This window comes from Dama dama, chromosome 5 (assembly GCF_033118175.1).
Source record: "Dama dama isolate Ldn47 chromosome 5, ASM3311817v1, whole genome shotgun sequence".
Classification (NCBI taxonomy): domain Eukaryota; kingdom Metazoa; phylum Chordata; class Mammalia; order Artiodactyla; family Cervidae; genus Dama; species Dama dama.
In genome coordinates this window covers 126,926,755-126,942,560 of record NC_083685.1, presented here as the reverse complement: position 1 = coordinate 126,942,560, position 15,806 = coordinate 126,926,755, and the positions used below count along the sequence as shown (strand labels likewise).

At 57.2% G+C, this 15,806-nt stretch overlaps 1 protein-coding gene across 2 annotated transcripts in view; it reads right to left on the bottom strand.

Moving 5' to 3' along the window:
* The window catches only part of SDK2 (sidekick cell adhesion molecule 2), a 262,997-nt gene that overhangs the window by 5,437 nt on the left and 241,754 nt on the right, over positions 1 to 15,806 (bottom strand). For both annotated transcript variants that reach the window (XM_061144959.1, XM_061144961.1), the window contains 4 exons: positions 14,998 to 15,162; positions 13,551 to 13,691; positions 13,148 to 13,286; positions 8,149 to 8,275 (listed from right to left, as the gene is read on the bottom strand). In XM_061144959.1, coding sequence (XP_061000942.1) covers positions 8,149 to 8,275; positions 13,148 to 13,286; positions 13,551 to 13,691; positions 14,998 to 15,162 — 572 coding nt within the window. The remainder of the gene's footprint in view (positions 1 to 8,148; positions 8,276 to 13,147; positions 13,287 to 13,550; positions 13,692 to 14,997; positions 15,163 to 15,806) is intronic.

Sequence of the window (15,806 nt, the reverse complement as noted above, 5' to 3'; positions counted from 1 at the left end):
AATCCACCTTGCAATGTAGGGTATGCAGGTTTGATCCCTTGTTGGGGAATTAAGATTCTCCAGGCCACGGAGAAACTAAACCTGAGCACTCTGGAGCCTGAGCACCACAACTACTGCATTGGCACACCCCAACTGGAGAGTCCATGCGCTGCAACAAAAGATCCCGTGTGCTGCAACTGAGACCCGATGCAACCAAATAGATAATTAATAAATCTCTAAAAAAGTAAATAAAGTAGAGATTCACGCATGATACACTGACTTCCAGTCCCGGTCCAGCCTCTGACCTACTGTGTGACTGGGGACAAAGCCAGGACCAGACTGGAAGGCCTTCAGAGGCTCCTGGCGCTAAACAAAATGCTGATGCTCACCCACGTATGATCCAAAATAAAAGCCACACTCAGTTATAAAAGAAGCACAAGAAAGATTATCAACAGAAGTTCTCAATTTTCACACGGTGATGACCCTGAAGCTTTGGGGGAGAAAAAAAATTATCCTTAATACGGTTGATATTCTGGCCCATGCTCTAGTTGGCTTTTGGGAAAATCGGTGCAAGACAAGAGTCCATCTGGTTTGTAAAGTAACATTTGACTCTGAATTGTGGAGCTAAAAATATCATGCATCTCTTCCCCACCCCCAGCTCCCAGCGATGTTTTGAGAACTAAAAAGACAACAGATGGAAAGGCCTTTAGAACTCTCTGGAAGGGATGCACTGGTTTTAGTGAACAGTACATGCTCAACAAATATCATTCCAGAAGGCCAAGCTCGAGTTGCCTCATCTCCACCCAGAGAATACTCATGCTTAGAGTCAGTAAATTCATTTTATCAGCTGGAGTGAAATACACACTGGGAAAACCCTGTGGTCCAGTGAGCTCAGTATAAACAAGTCCAGGATAATCATCTGTGTCTTGCTCTACAGGCAAAGAAAATGGAGGGCTTCCCTGGTGGTTTGGTGATTAAGAACCCACCTTATAATGTGAGGGATACCGGTTCAGTCCCTGGTCCGGGAAGATTCCACATGCCCTGGAGCAACTAAGCCCGTGAGCCACAACGATTGAAGCCTGAGCACGCCTAGAGCCCCTGCTCCCCAACAAGAGAAGCCACCGCAGTGAGAAGGCCGCGTGTGGCAGCTACCCACCACAGCCAAAAACTAAACACATAAATCTTAGGGAAAAAAGAAAACGGAGCGTTGCCCTCGCCCAAAGGTTCTGAGCTATGTATGGGAAAGGTAGTGTGCACCTGTTTTAGGGAACTCAAAGTCCTTTACGGCATCCGAGCCTTCAAGAAGAACTGGTACAAAGCATAGAACTAAAATGATACCAACTCTGGGGCAGGCTCTCTGCCAGACAGGAGGAAACGCTGAGTTGCATTCTCGTCTTTAAATTTCACACCTCTGGGCTTCAGCTACGACGATGCTACTACCTGAGTGCTGATGAGAGAGGGAGGGCTTTGCCCAAGGAAAGGATGAGCTGGACCTGAACACAGATTGGCCTGATTTTCTGAAACCTACACATGCTCTGACCTCCCGAACTCTTGCCTGGAGGTCACAAGACGGGAAGGGGAACTCCTCTGTCCTAGAGGGAGAGATTAAATGCTCCCAGACTGATCTGCTGATTCATGTGCTCTGGCTCTTCCCCTCCACCCCCTCCCCCTCTCCAGCCCCCACGGCGCTCCCCGCCACCCCAGCAGGCACTCCCAGGACCCCCATCGTCTTGGCAGGCAGGGCCGGCTGCCCACAACAATGGAAAGTCCCTCACCCGTTCTCCCCGTGATGCAGAGCAGCACAATACAAGTGTTTCTTTGCCTACAGCCCGGCTGCCAGCCCAGGAGGGAACAAAGGGGCTGCACAGACCGCAGGGCTCCGTGTGCCAAGGGCAGGCAAGGGGGCCGAGGGGTGGGCACCTGAAGCCCGGGGCCGCAGTGAGGCAGGCCCAGGGGCAGGAGGTCTGAGCAAGACGCGGAGGATACAGGAGGCTGCGGGGGTGGGGGGTGGAGGTGTCCCTGGGTCCGGGCACAGTGAGGGTCTGTGAGTGTGGGGATCAAGAGGGGGCACCCCACGGATTTCCCTACAGGTTAGCTCTCTCTTGGAGGGCACCTATTCACCAGCTGGAGTGACTGCTAGATGTTCTAGAACTTTAGCCAGCCCCAGGCCCCAGCCTTGGACAGGCATCCCCAAATCACTGTGGGTCTGGAGTGAGTGAGTCTCCAGGCTGGGGGGTGGGGTGGGGGACAGAGGCACCACCTGATTCTGTCCCTTCCCAGCTGGGTAAGTGTGGACCTACCGCTTACCCTCGCGCGGCCTCAGTATCCCGGTCAGTACAGTGGGTGGATCCCGAGGTTCACAGGATGAACTGAGCTAACATACTCGAGAACAGTGTAAAGCTATCATTAGGGAGACAGTGAAAGGGGTCTATGTGACATGGGGCCTGAAGCCCCTCTGAGAAGGATCACGGCGGCACGGGATAGGGGAGACTGACTCACATTTTTAATTAAATTTCTTTTTGCCCCACTGTGCAGCTTGCTGGATCTTAGTTCTCTGACCAGGGACTGAACTCACACCGCAGACTTACCACTAGACCTCCAGGGAAGTCCCAAGGGGACGCTGACCCAGAAGTGCTCAGACAGCCCGGAAAGGAGAATGCTTGGTTCCTGCCTACCCACAACCCCACCGCCAACCCCAGGATGAAGCCTCGACCAGCAGGGTGGGGAAGGGGCCTCTCTGGCCCTCCTGGGGGCCCAAACCAAAGCCCGTTCATCCAAGTCATCTCCTGCCCTCTGTTAAGCACCTACTGTGTGCCGCCAGCCTGGAAAAGCAGAGCCAGCGGAGGAGGGGTGGTGGGGGGGGAGGGTGGGCGGCTAGCGTCTGGCCCGCCCCTCCCCCAGCCCCCCAACGCCGAAGGAGGGGGTCTCTGCACGCACTCCCCTCTGTCTCCACCTCCGGGAACATCTGTTTCTTTTCTGGATGGGGGTGGGGTGAGAAGAGAAGAAAGCAAGCGAGGGGGGGTACCAGGGGCTCCCACTCCTGCTTTCAACCCGCGCCCGGCCCTCGGTAATTGAATGCAGCTTCCCAGTCGCCGGCCCAGCACAAAGGGGGCCTTTCATGGCCAGTCCCTGGCTGCCAGGCAATCAGGCCACCGCTTCAGCTCCCAGGCCTCTTAACAGCAGCTCAAAGCCACTCCATCAGCAATTACCAGGGCCTGGGGAAGGGGGAGAGGGCAGACTCCAGGCGCGGAGCGAGTGAAGTGGGGGCCTGGGGGAGGGAGGACCCTGAGAAAGGACCCAGACAAAAGAGGGGGAGCAAAGGAAGGCCTTTCTCTTTTCTGTTTCTTCCTGGAAGCAGGGGCAGTGGTATCTGATCAGCAGGCGACGAGGCAAGCGCTGTCCTGGGCTTGGGGACCCGCACTGAGGGCTGGGGACCAGGCAGAAAGCACTTGGGGGTGTGTGTGTGCGCTCAGTTCTGTCTGATTCTTTGTGACCACATGGACTGTAGCCCGCCAGGCTCCTCTGTCCACGGGATTCTGCAGACAAGAGTACTGCAGTGGGTTGCCATGCCCTCCTCCAGGGGATCTTCCTGGCCCAGGGATAGAACCCTCATCTCCTTGTGTCTCCTGCATTGGCAGGCGGGTTCTTCACTAACTGCACCACCGGGGATACCACCGGGGAGCCCTTATCTTGTTGAATCTCAGGAAGCCTGGTGGGAAAGTGTTGCCCCAGGTGAGGTGTCTGCCTGAGCAGCTCCTTTGGAGCCTGGCAGCTGGAGCTCCTCCCCCTCCCATGGTCCAGGTTCCCCCTGGAGGACATTCTTCTCCAGGGTTCTTGGGCTCCTTACCCCTCCCAGGTGCTACAGAAGGCCCAACCTGTGCGTTGCCACTAACTCCATCCAGGCCTCCCCCAGGGGTCATTGGTTAACAAGTGCCATTCTTAAACAATCCTTAGAGCCACTCCTGGCTGACTCTTCAGATTGGGTGCTCAATAAACAGTATATACAATCTAACATGTCCTATGTATTGATAACATAAAGGAATCTAAGAGCCAAAGAATTGATACTTTTGAACTGTGGTGCTGGAGAAGACTCCAGAGAGTCCCTTGGGCTGCAAGGAGAACCAACCAGTCCATCCTAAAGGAGATCAGTCCTGGGTGTTCATTGGAAGGACTGATGCTGAAGCTGAAACTCCAATACTTTGGCCACCTGATGTGAAGAACTGACTCACTGGAAAAGACCCTGATGCTGGGAAAGATTGAAGGCGGGAGGAGAAGGGGACGACAGAGAAGGAGATGGTTGGATGGCATCACTGACTCGATGGACATGAGTTTGAGCAAGCTCTGGGAGTTGGTGATGGACAGGGAAGCCTGGAGTGCTGCAGTCCATGAGGTTGCAAAGAGTCGGACACAACTGACCGAGTGAACTGAACTGATTGATAACTCCTTTTTCTTATAGGCTAATTTATGATAATGAGCTTACACGGCTGATCCAGGACATCACAGAGAATTGAGTACCGATTAGAAGAGGCTTGCCATCACCTTGGAATTTCTCTCTCATTGAGATTTACTTGTGTGCTATGTGATTTTTCCACCCAATGTGGGCTCTGACTTTGAAATGAAGTTGGACTGTGGCCATACTTTGTTTTTCAGAAGTTCCATCACATAAGCCTCAGCCTTTGTGGGTCCCCCTGACAGGAACCCCCTTCTCCTAGACCCCTGGAGACACGGCCCCCAGCCCCACCCTGTGCCTTCTGGAGGGAAACCAGCCCTTCCCTCCTCCAGCCTCCACCCACAGCCCCGTTCTGGCCTTTCCCACATGGCAGCATGTGTGTTTGTTTATAAGAAACCTTGACTTTGTGTTTATTCCCATATCACAGGGAAATGGCTGGGTAGCTAGAAATGGAAGAATCCAGTTCTGGAGGGTGACATTTGGGTGGTCTGACTTAAGAGTTCCAACCAGGTGGCACGGGCAGAATTCACTCTCCGGGGGGCTGGGGGCAGGGACTTCACAAAGACAGCGGCCCTAGGGGCTGGGGGTTGGCTGCTGACACAGAGGGAGGTTCCCCAGGCAGGACTAACAGCGCCTCTCCCGTGAGCCCGGAGCTAGAAGTCGCCAGGCTGGGTGCTGCTCGTTCTGGACACGGATGTGCAGTCCAGCTGCTTCTCCCGGAGGTGAGTGAGCAGCACAGGGAGTTATTTATGGAGAGTGCTGGCGTCTTCAGAGATGAAAGGGCCCAGGCAGACCCGGGGAGGTTCGGCCGCCAGTCACCCGTGTCCCCCCGCCCCAGGGCACGGGTATGCTCGCACCGCTCAGCGGACATCCGAGGAGGCTGGCTGCTCTGTCTCCCATCTGTCCCCCACTCCAGCCCACACGGAGCCCCTGGGAGCCGGGACCCTGCGTTTGCACTTCTGGACCTGAGTCAACGCGCTGAAGCTCTCTGACCCCGGTTTCCCCATTTGTACAAAGCTGCCGCCACCGAGGCCTGGCTGGGAGGGCCGGTGTGAAGCTACACTGAGGTGAGGCGCCTGGGGCAGTCAGTGTGGCCCACGGGGGTGCAGCTGTTGTCATCACTGCCACTTTGAAGGGCCTCTTTGAAGGTCTGAGATCTGATTCTGGTTGAAAAGGAATTAACATCCAACCACAAATCTTTGTTTCTCTGTCCTGCTAACCATACTTGGTCTTGAGTCTGTTCAGCCTGATGACCTTTTCCAATGACCCTTTCATGGTTTTAACAGACACAGAGTGACCGCCTCCCAGTGACGTGCGGGACACTGGGGATACACCATGAGCAAAACTGACCTGGTCCCTGCCCTCAGGGGTCTCGTGGTGGCGGGTTAGTTGCTAAGTTCTGTCCAACTCTTCTGACCTCATGGACTGTAGCCCGCCAGGCTCCTCTGTCCATGGGATTCTCTAGGCAAGAATACTGGAGTGGGTTGCTATTTCATTCTCCAAAGGATCTTCCTGACCCAGGGATTGAATTCAGGTCTCCTGTCCTCAGAGAACTTAACTTTCAGAGTAAATAAACCTGGGGATTCCCTGGTGGTTCAGTGGTTAAGGACACTATGCTTCTACTGCAGCGGGCACTGGTTTGATTTCTGGCTGGGGAACTAAGATCCCACATGCTGCGTGGTGCAGCCAAAAAAGGGAAAGGACAGAGTAAATAAACCCAAGTCAACTGAATCCAGCCCCAAACCAAACCCTGAACTATCCCAAAGGCTGCAGGCGGAGCTCCACGCCTGGGATGTGGGCCTCAGATCTGGCATTCTGGAACCAGGAAAGCCTCCTCTCTAGGGTGTGTGCTCCCGGGGAGGGCGGAGGTGGGGGGTGGGGCAGGGTAGTGACTGGTCCCAGGTTGCTATGGAAACAGTGTTCAAGTGATGGACTTGTTCTGAATAAATGAGACCAATAGCTATATGGAGGATCCCGGGTGCTCTGTCTGTTCTGGAGTGACTTCTGAAGTGGGGTGCTCCTGGGATGGGAATTCTTCTCCCAGAAACTTCTTCAAGGCTGGGGGGCCCTGGCATGGCCTCAGGGGCCAGCTCTGCGTCCCAGGTGGGTGTCCCCCAGACTCACACAGGGTGCTCACAGAGAGCTCCCAGGACTGGGGCAGTCCCTTGTGGACCCAGAGGGGTTACTCTCTGAAAGATCGTGGCTCGGCTGATGAGCATGGATCACAATGCCCTCTGCAGAAGGTCAGGGGGCAGAGTCAACAGGGAGCCTCTTCTGCTGGTCACTCTTGGTGACCAGCCCACCAGCACGGGGAATCCCTTTAATTTTGTTTTTTTTTTTTTTTTTGGCTGCGTTGTAGGCATGTGGGATCCTAGCTCCCTGACCAGGAATTGAACCTGTGCCCCCTGCATTGGAAGCCTAGAGTCTTAACCACTGGACCACCGGGGAAGTCTCCCTTTACCTTTTTGACTTTTACCTTGGGTATCGATAAGCCAGAGGCTCATCACCATCTTTGGGGAGAAAGAAAGAAAAATGCGTCAGGAAGCAGGGCCGTGTAAGTCCCCAGGGTGGACGTGGCAGCAAACAGTTAACCGCTCACAAGATGCCATAACCTGGATCACGTGGGTCCCCATGTAAACCAGGCTAAGCTGCGTCTCGGCCCCTGCCAGCTCTGAGCGGGGGTGTCCGCTCCAGCCTCACCAGCTCTGCCAAGCCCGATGGCAACCCTGGAGCTGAACAAAACAGCAGTGAGCGAGAGAGAGGCCCTCGGTCCACGGGGCTGCGACCGGACCCCAGGCTGGCCGGCACCTCCTGCCAGGCCGGCAGCCCCACTCCCCGCCGGCCTCTCTTCCTCTCACCCTCGCCCAGGACTGGACAGGAAGGTCCAGGGCATGGGACACTGTGGCCTTTTGTGGCCCCTTCCTTGGCAACCAGCAGGCCTGGCCGAGGCCGGGAGGGCTGGGGCGAGAGGCTGTAACATCACTCGGCTGGAATGCACTGGACCCCCTCTCCCCAAAGCCTGGGGCAGAGTGTCCACACATGACCCCGCCTGACCACCCAATGGCAGCCTCTCTAAAGCCCTGTGTCTCCTAAAGGCATCGTCCCCTTCTCAGTATTAAGAGCTGACATTCACTGAACGTAACCTCAGCAAATCCTCCCACCATCCCACTAGCCCATTCTGCAGGTAGAGAAACTGAGGCTCCAAGATATTACTCAGTACACCCATGAGGCCCTTGATTCCTAGGCAGCAGAGCCAGGATGCAACTCAGGCCTGAACCTCCAAAGCTTAACGCCTTAATGGTCCGCACTGCTTCCCAACCGTTGGGGCCTAGCCCCCCATTTCTGGAGCTCATCCTGACCCCGATTAGCTAGGTTCAGCTGTTCTCCGGCTCCAGCCGAGCAGGGCTCTGGTGTCTGCATCCCTCTCCTTGTCTTCGGGGAGAAACAGGCCAGGACGGCTGGCGGACGGAGCGTGTGGGGGGGCTCCTACAAGGCTCTTGCTCTTGGGAGTTCCAGGGACCCCGCCAGCCCAGGTGCAGGCTGAGCGCAGCTCGGACGTGGCGGTTGACCTCAGTGCGCCGTCCGGAGGATTTCCTGGGGCCCCTCGGTCTTTGCAGCCCGTCAAGGGAAGGAGGGCAGGAAGCGGTGGGCAGGTCCACACTCCCGGGTGGGGGCTTCCCCCCCACCGTGTGCGGGCACCAGGCCCTCCTGCCCCTCACCTGAGAGTCGGACATTTCGGAGGGCTTCTCCGTCAGGCTGCTGCTCTCGGCCGGGACGAGGTCGTTGTACTTGGTGACGTCCTCGTCAGAGTAGTGAAGGCTGCCCGGGCTGGGCCGAGGGGGAGACCTGGAGAGAGTGGGGGACAGGGGGCTGAGGGGAGACCTGGAGAGAGTGGGGGGCGGGGGTCTGAGAGGAGACCTGGAGATAGTGGGGGGCGGGGGGCTGAGGGGAGACCTGGAGAGAGTGGGGGATGGAGGGTGCTGAGGGGAGACCTGGAGAGAGTGGGGGGCGGGGGGCTGAGGGGAGACCTGGAGACAGTGGGGGACGGGGGGCTGAGGGGAGACCTGGAGAGTGGGGGGTGGGGGGCTGAGGGGAGACCTGGAGGGAGTGGGGGGCGGGGGGCTGAGGGGAGACCTGGAGAGAGTGGGGGGCGGGGGGCTGAGGGGAGACCTGGAGAGAGTGGGGGGCGGGGGGCTGAGGGGAGACCTGGAGAGAGTGGGGGGCGGGGGTCTGAGAGGAGACCTGGAGATAGTGGGGGGCGGGGGGCTGAGGGGAGACCTGGAGAGAGTGGGGGATGGAGGGTGCTGAGGGGAGACCTGGAGAGAGTGGGGGGCGGGGGGCTGAGGGGAGACCTGGAGAGAGTGGGGGACGGGGGGCTGAGGGGAGACCTGGAGAGTGGGGGGTGGGGGGCTGAGGGGAGACCTGGAGGGAGTGGGGGGCGGGGGGCTGAGGGGAGACCTGGAGAGAGTGGGGGGCGGGGGGCTGAGGGGAGACCTGGAGAGAGTGGGGGATGGGGGGCTGAGGGGAGACCTGGAGAGAGTGGGGGGCGGGGGGCTGAGGGGAGACCTGGAGAGAGTGGGGGGCGGGGGTCTGAGAGGAGACCTGGAGATAGTGGGGGGCGGGGGGCTGAGGGGAGACCTGGAGAGAGTGGGGGATGGAGGGTGCTGAGGGGAGACCTGGAGAGAGTGGGGGGCGGGGGGCTGAGGGGAGACCTGGAGACAGTGGGGGACGGGGGGCTGAGGGGAGACCTGGAGAGTGGGGGGTGGGGGGCTGAGGGGAGACCTGGAGGGAGTGGGGGGCGGGGGGCTGAGGGGAGACCTGGAGAGAGTGGGGGGCGGGGGGGCTGAGGGGAGACCTGGAGAGAGTGGGGGATGGGGGGCTGAGGGGAGACCTGGAGAGAGTGGGGGGCGGGGGGCTGAGGGGAGACCTGGAGAGAGTGGGGGGTGGGGGGCTGAGGGGAGACCTGGAGAGGGCGGGGGGGGGGGGGGGGGGGCGGGGCAGGGCAGTGGGAGGCCCTCTGCGGGACCCTCCATCTCTCCTTCCTGTGTCTGAGCTTTGACAGGTCTGGGCGGCCCTGGAGCGCAGGACCTCTGCCTGGAGGCCCCATGGCGGGTGTGTTTGTGTCTGTATGTGTGTGTGTGTCTGTCCCTAGGGTTTGCAGGCCCAGGACCAACCTCCCAGTGTGTATGTGTGTCTATGTGTGTGTCTGTGTGTGTGTGTCTATGTGTGTGTGTCTGTGTGTGTGTGTGTGTGTATGTGTGTGTGTCTATGTGTGTGTCTGTGTGTCTGTGTGTGTGTCTGTGTGTGTCTATGTGTATGTCTCTGTGTATGTCTGTGTGTGTCTATGTGTGTGTGTCTGTGTGTGTGCGTCTGTGTGAGTCTCTAGGGCTTGTAGGCCCAGGACTAACCTCCCAGTGTGTGTGTGTGTCTGTCTGTGTGTGTCTGTGTGTCTGTGTGTGTCTATGTGTCTGTGTGTATGTGTGTGTCTGTGTGTGTCTATGTGTATGTGTTTGTGTCTGTGTGTATGTGTGTGTCTACATGTGTGTGTGTGTCTGTGTGTGTGTGTCTATGTGTCTGTGTGTGTCTGTGTGTATGTCTGTCTGTGTGTGTCTCTGTGTGTGTTTGTGTGTATGTGTGGGTCTATGTATCTGTGTGTGTCTGTGTGTGTGTCTGTGTGTCTGTGTGTGTTTGTGTGTATGTGTGGGTCTGTGTGTGTGTGTGTGTGTGTGTGTCTATGTGTCTGTGTGTGTGTGTCTGTGTGTCTGTGTGTGTCTGTGTGTGTGTCTATGTGTATGTGTTTGTGTGTATGTGTCTGTGTGTGTCTATGTGTATGTGTGTGTCTATGTGTATGTGTGTGTCTACATGTCTGTGTGTGTGTCTGTGTCTATGTGTGTGTCTGTGTGTGTGTGTCTATGTGTCTGTGTGTGTCTATGTGTATGTCTGTCTGTATGTGTGTGTCTCTGTGTGTGTTTGTGTGTATGTGTGGGTCTGTGTGTCTGTGTGTGTCTGTGTGTGTGTCTATGTGTCTGTGTGTGTTTGTGTGGGTCTGTGTGTCTGTGTGTGTCTGTGTGCGTGTGTCTATGTGTCTGTGTGTGTCTATGTGTCTGTGTGTATGTGTGTGTCTGTATGTGTGTCTATGTGTGTGTGTTTGTGTCTATGTGTCTGTGTGTGTCTATGTGTATGTGTGTGTCTACGTGTCTGTGTGTGTGTCTGTGTCTATGTGTGTTTCTGTGTGTGTGTGTCTATGTGTCTGTGTGTGTCTATGTGTATGTCTGTCTGTATGTGTGTGTCTCTGTGTGTGTTTGTCTATGTGTATGTGTGTGTGTGTCTATGTGTATGTTTGTGTGTGTCTGTGTGTGTGTCTATGTGTATGTGTGTGTGTCTGTGTGTGTGTGTGTCTAGGGCTTGCAGGCAGGACCAGCCTCCCAAACCCGCTCAGGGAATGGGGGGCTGCGGAGGCTGCACCTTGACCCTCCGCGGTGCTCCCAAGACCCCAGGCCTCGGGAGACGTGGCAGTGAAGGTCACACGGCGTGTCTGGGCCCCACTGAGACCTCCGGCGCTGCAGTCTCAGGTGAGGTCTGGACACCTGCCCCGCAGACAAGCTCCCCAGGGGACTCCCACTCACAAGGTGAGCTCTAGAGAGTGGACGCCAAGGGTTGGGGAGAAAAGGGGCCCACGGCCTCCCTCCTTCCACGTCTGCTCAGAGCCCAGAGACAGGCTAAGGCCCGCCCTACCTTTGAGAAACCAGCCCTGGAGAAGGCTGGGCGCTGGCTCTGAGTCATCTCACAAACACCCAGGATGGGGCGCCTCGGGCGCTCCACCTGCCGTGGGGTGCGTGAGAGGCGCGGGGCCGGGCTGGGGGCTGCGCCGGCTCCCAGGGGCCCTGGGCAGGCGGCTGGGGTCCCCCATGACTCGGCCTCATCTCATGTCTTCCCAGGAAGGGGTGCCAGGGGGCCCTGCCCACGGCCTGATGCCCCATGATCGGCCCAGTCGGCTCCAGGAAACCTTCCTGGCACAGAGGCCCTGAACCCTGGCTGCCCCGCCCGAGCCGGAGGTGGCTTCCTGCTGAAATGCTGCTCTGAGAACAACCTGGTGGCCGGTGACCGTGTCACAAGCAATACCCCTGCCACCTCCAACCCTTTGTACTGTATCTGCGTGGATTTTATGCCAATCAACAAAGCTGCATCTTTAAGCTACTTAAAAATAGCAGAGCTAGCAGCAGCATCACTAAACAAGACAGGCAGACACAGGACACCGACAAGAGAGGGGAGAGATGGGGGGCCAGGCGAACACCGTCTTGGTGACACGCACTGTGGCTGGGTCCGGCCTCAGGAGCCTGGGGCCGGTCTGGGGCACGTGGGATTTCTGTGTGTACACAGTGATGGTGGGGACACACAGGGCCCGCGGTGTGTGTACACAGGGGGTGTGAGAGGCAGCCAAGGCCAGGCTGTGGGTGAAACGCCCTCTTGTTCCATGTGGCAGGGCCCTGGAGCCAGCCTGGCGGGGCCGCGGTGGCCGTGCTGGGCCCGCCACCGTGGCCTCAAACGGCTCTTTCTTTGGAAAGCTGGCTTTGGCGGGAGATGAGAGCTCGGCCTGCCTGGCCTGTGCACCCCTCCTGCTAGAAGTCCTCCTGCTGAACACACACGTCGCCTCTTCCTTTCAGGACCAGACAGAGGGAAGCTTTGTGAGCTGGCCCTGGGAGAGGCATCCCCTCAGCCCCGCGGGCACCTCCGATGGGCTGGGAATGTTAATGGGGCCGAGGCTGGAGCCCCTGAGCTGCAGCCCCAATCTCTCGATGCCCGAAACTGCCAGGTCAAGCAGGTGACGCTCAGGTGAGCCCTAGCTACTGACCCTGATCTTGGAAACGGGCAGCCTGGCGGGCCACAGCGGGTGGGGCTAGGAGGTGCCCTGGGTGGAGGGGAGTCAGGTGAGTATAGGAGCTGGTTGCAGCCTGGTCCTTTCCTGGTTGGCTGTTACCTTTTGAGGACAATGTGGAGTGTTTAGACTTGAGCGGTGGGTGGGAGAAAACTGTCTACAGCTACAGTGGGTGTGAGTAGGTACCTGGGCAGAGGGCATCCCCTCTTTCCAGAAGAGGAAGGTCAGGCTAAGGCAGCAGCAGTCATGGGGGACTCCTGGCAGCTCTTAAGTGGGTCTGCCCAGCCCCACCTTTTCTGGGTGGCTCTCACCTTTGGGGCCAGTAGCTATCACTGCTTCAGGCCTGGACCCGGACCACTTGGCCCCAGATAGCAGTTGGTGGTTTGCAAAGTTGTGCAAGCGATTTGCATCCTGCTGTGGTGGGCAGACACCCTGTCCCCAGCTCCTCGTGACTTTCTCCCCACCCCACTGTGGAGCTGCCTGGGCCTGGCTCTCTCTGCCTAGTGACCATTCCTAGCGAATGCAGCTTCCAGGGGGCTGCCCCGGTGCCTCAGTAGTAAAGAATCCACCTGCCGATGCAGAAGATGTGGGTTTGATCCCTGGGTCAGGAAGAGTCCCCTGGAGGAGGAAATGGCAACCCACTCCAGTATCCTTGCCAGGGAAATTACATAGAGAGAGGAGCCTGGCAGGCTAGTCCATGTGGTCACAAAGAGTCGGACACAACTGAGCATGCTGCTTCCAGGACAAGGTGAAGCCAGCAGCATCCTGCCTGCTCTGTGGCCCAGGCGATGCTGGCCCGCATACCCCCACCTGCCCAGTACCTCACACAGGGAGCCCACTACCTGGTATACAGGCCGTTCTTTCGGCAGAAGGAGTTCTTGACAGACAGCCGTCGGTTGTTGAGTTCCAGAGCAGGAAAACTGCTCTCATCCAAGCTCATCATCTCCCCATGGCCCAGTGCACCAGACTTGGTACCGCTGCCTGGGGAGGGCAGAGATTGACATCCATCACTCACTCCACCCTTTTAGACCAGGTGGCCCCTTCCCCCTGTGGCTGGGCTGCCCCCGTTTCTTTTGTTAGGGTTGAAACCAAAACTGGAGATGGAGATTGTGAGACTGTGTGTAGGAACCCTAGGCTACCCCCACCCCCATCAGAGCACGTGCTTTTCTGGGAGAGAGACCTCCCCAACACCACCCTTGCCGAAAAGGGAGACGGTCACGAGAAAGTCCCGTCCAGTCAGCTCACCTGCGTCTGTCTTCTTGGCGTACTTCTTGCTCTGGCCTCGGATGATGAGCACGAAGACGAGAAGCAGGATGAAGATGAGGCCAACGAGGGCGATGACCACCAAGAACCACCACTCCTCGTAGAAGGGGTTGGCTTTCTGGGCTAGAACACGGAGTGGACGTCAGGTCCATTGTGCTCAGACCTGTCCTGCCTCCAAGCCTCCAGCTACAGCTGGGACCCTACCACCTGCTCTCACACTTTACGGGCAGGTGAGTCTGTGCCCTCTGAACGAGGTAGAATCTCTGGTTGGTAGGGATGGTTTCATCTCAAGGGCCAGCTCTGGTTTATCAGTAAAGGGGCTGCCTGGAGGGCTGGTTTGAGAACGTGCTGAGGCCATTTCTAGGCTGACTGATTAGTGATGTCTACCAAAGACAGGAGGAAGAGTGAGTTGAGGCGGTTTCTCGACTCCTGAGGGCTGGGATTGATTAGTGATGTCTGTTAAAGACACAGGATGAGAAGGGGCTGTGTGCTTACTCCTTTTTCTTTCCTATTTTTCCTTGCCACTTATGGCCCAGGGGCTACCTTGATAGACATCAATGTCTGTTAGAAAGGTGCTTGCCTGGCCTGTGGTGGGCCTGGGACAGTTTCTCTCCCAAGGTTCAGCAGGGACAGAATCTTTTCTGGTAGCTGGGAGAGTGGACATGAGCAGGTCTTCAGAAAGGCTCCTCCAGGGAGACTCCCCTTCTCTCAAAGCCCCCAGGGCTGTGCTCCATGCACCCAGCTGGTACTAATCCATGCTGCTGACTGAGGGGGCGGGCTCTTCTATTTCAGACTTGAAGTGCTGACTTCCTGTCATTTGGTTCTATCAATCAGGCCGAGGGCAAAAGCACAAGGTTTCTGAAAGGGGCCCAGTGAGTAGAAACTTTGAACGCTATTCCTGTCTCAGGGGAAGTGCCCATGAAAAGTGATTAGATGTGGGGCCGTGGGTTTCGATACTGGTCCGTTGTGAACTCGGAGGTGATGGGAAGAGAAAGGCCAGAAGGAAGGGGGAGGGATGGAGTCCTGCCCTCGGAGGGAGCTCCTCGCTCAGGCCTGAGCTTCACAGGCTGCAGGCTCTGTGTTGGGGGGGTGGTTTCATGGATAAACACAGTGTATGACCTGATGCCCTTGGATTTCCTGGGTGATGAGCCCACAGAAGCTCCCATCTTGAGGGCCTACCAGTTCATCCTGAAGCCCACTGGGCCTCCTGCCCAGGGCTTCTGGAGTCCTTGGAAAGGAACCCTAAGACCTCTGCCCCCCAGCTCCTTCCGGAGTTGAAGGCTGACCCGGGCCCCGGCCCAGGGCTCTCGACACTTTGGAGAACTGAGAGGACGATGCCTTCTGGATCCCCAGCCCAGTGCTTCTGGGGCTGCTGCCTCTCCTCTAGTCCTCACCCCAGACCCCCCACCCCTCACCCCGCGGGCGGTACCTGGCACAGACTGGGAGGGGCTGCTGGGGGTCCCGAAACCGTAGTCATTGACTGCGATGACCCGGAAGTCGTAGCTCACGCCTGGCTTGAGGATGTCCATGCTGAACGTGTAGGACGTGACCTCCTTGGGGATGTCTTTGATGAGAATGTCCCAGAGCCCCTCATCTGTGGGAGCACAGACAGGGAGGCACCTGTCGGGAGGGGGTGGTCTGCCTGACCCCAACCGGTGCTCCCTCACCCCAGGCCTGTCGGGTCTGCCCCCTCAACACCGAGTCCCCCATGCTTGGCACGGAGTAGGTCCTCGGGAGATACTTTTTACAAGTATCTGACCCTTTTATTCTTTTAATATTTTTATACTTTAACTAATTGACTAATCAATCCCAGCCATGACTGCAAGGAGATCCAACCAATCAATCCTAAAGGAAATCAGTCTTGAATATTCATTGGAAGGACTAATGCTGAAGCTGAAGCTCCAATACTTTGGTCACCTGATGCGAAGAACTGACTCATTGGAAAATACCCTGATGCTGGGAAAGATTGCAGGCAGGAGGAGAAGGGGACAACAGAGGATGAGATGGTTGGATGGCATCACGGACTTGATGGACATGAGTTTGAGCAAGCTCCAGGAGTTGGTGATGGACAGGGAGGCCTGGCATGCTGCAGTCCATGGGGTCGCAAAGAGTCAGACACGACTGAGCGACTGAACTGAAGTGATGCCATGTAGCCTATGAGATCTTAGTTCCCTGACCAGGGGTTGATCCCAGACCCTGGCTGAGTCCTAACCACTGGATCACCAGGAACTCCCTCTC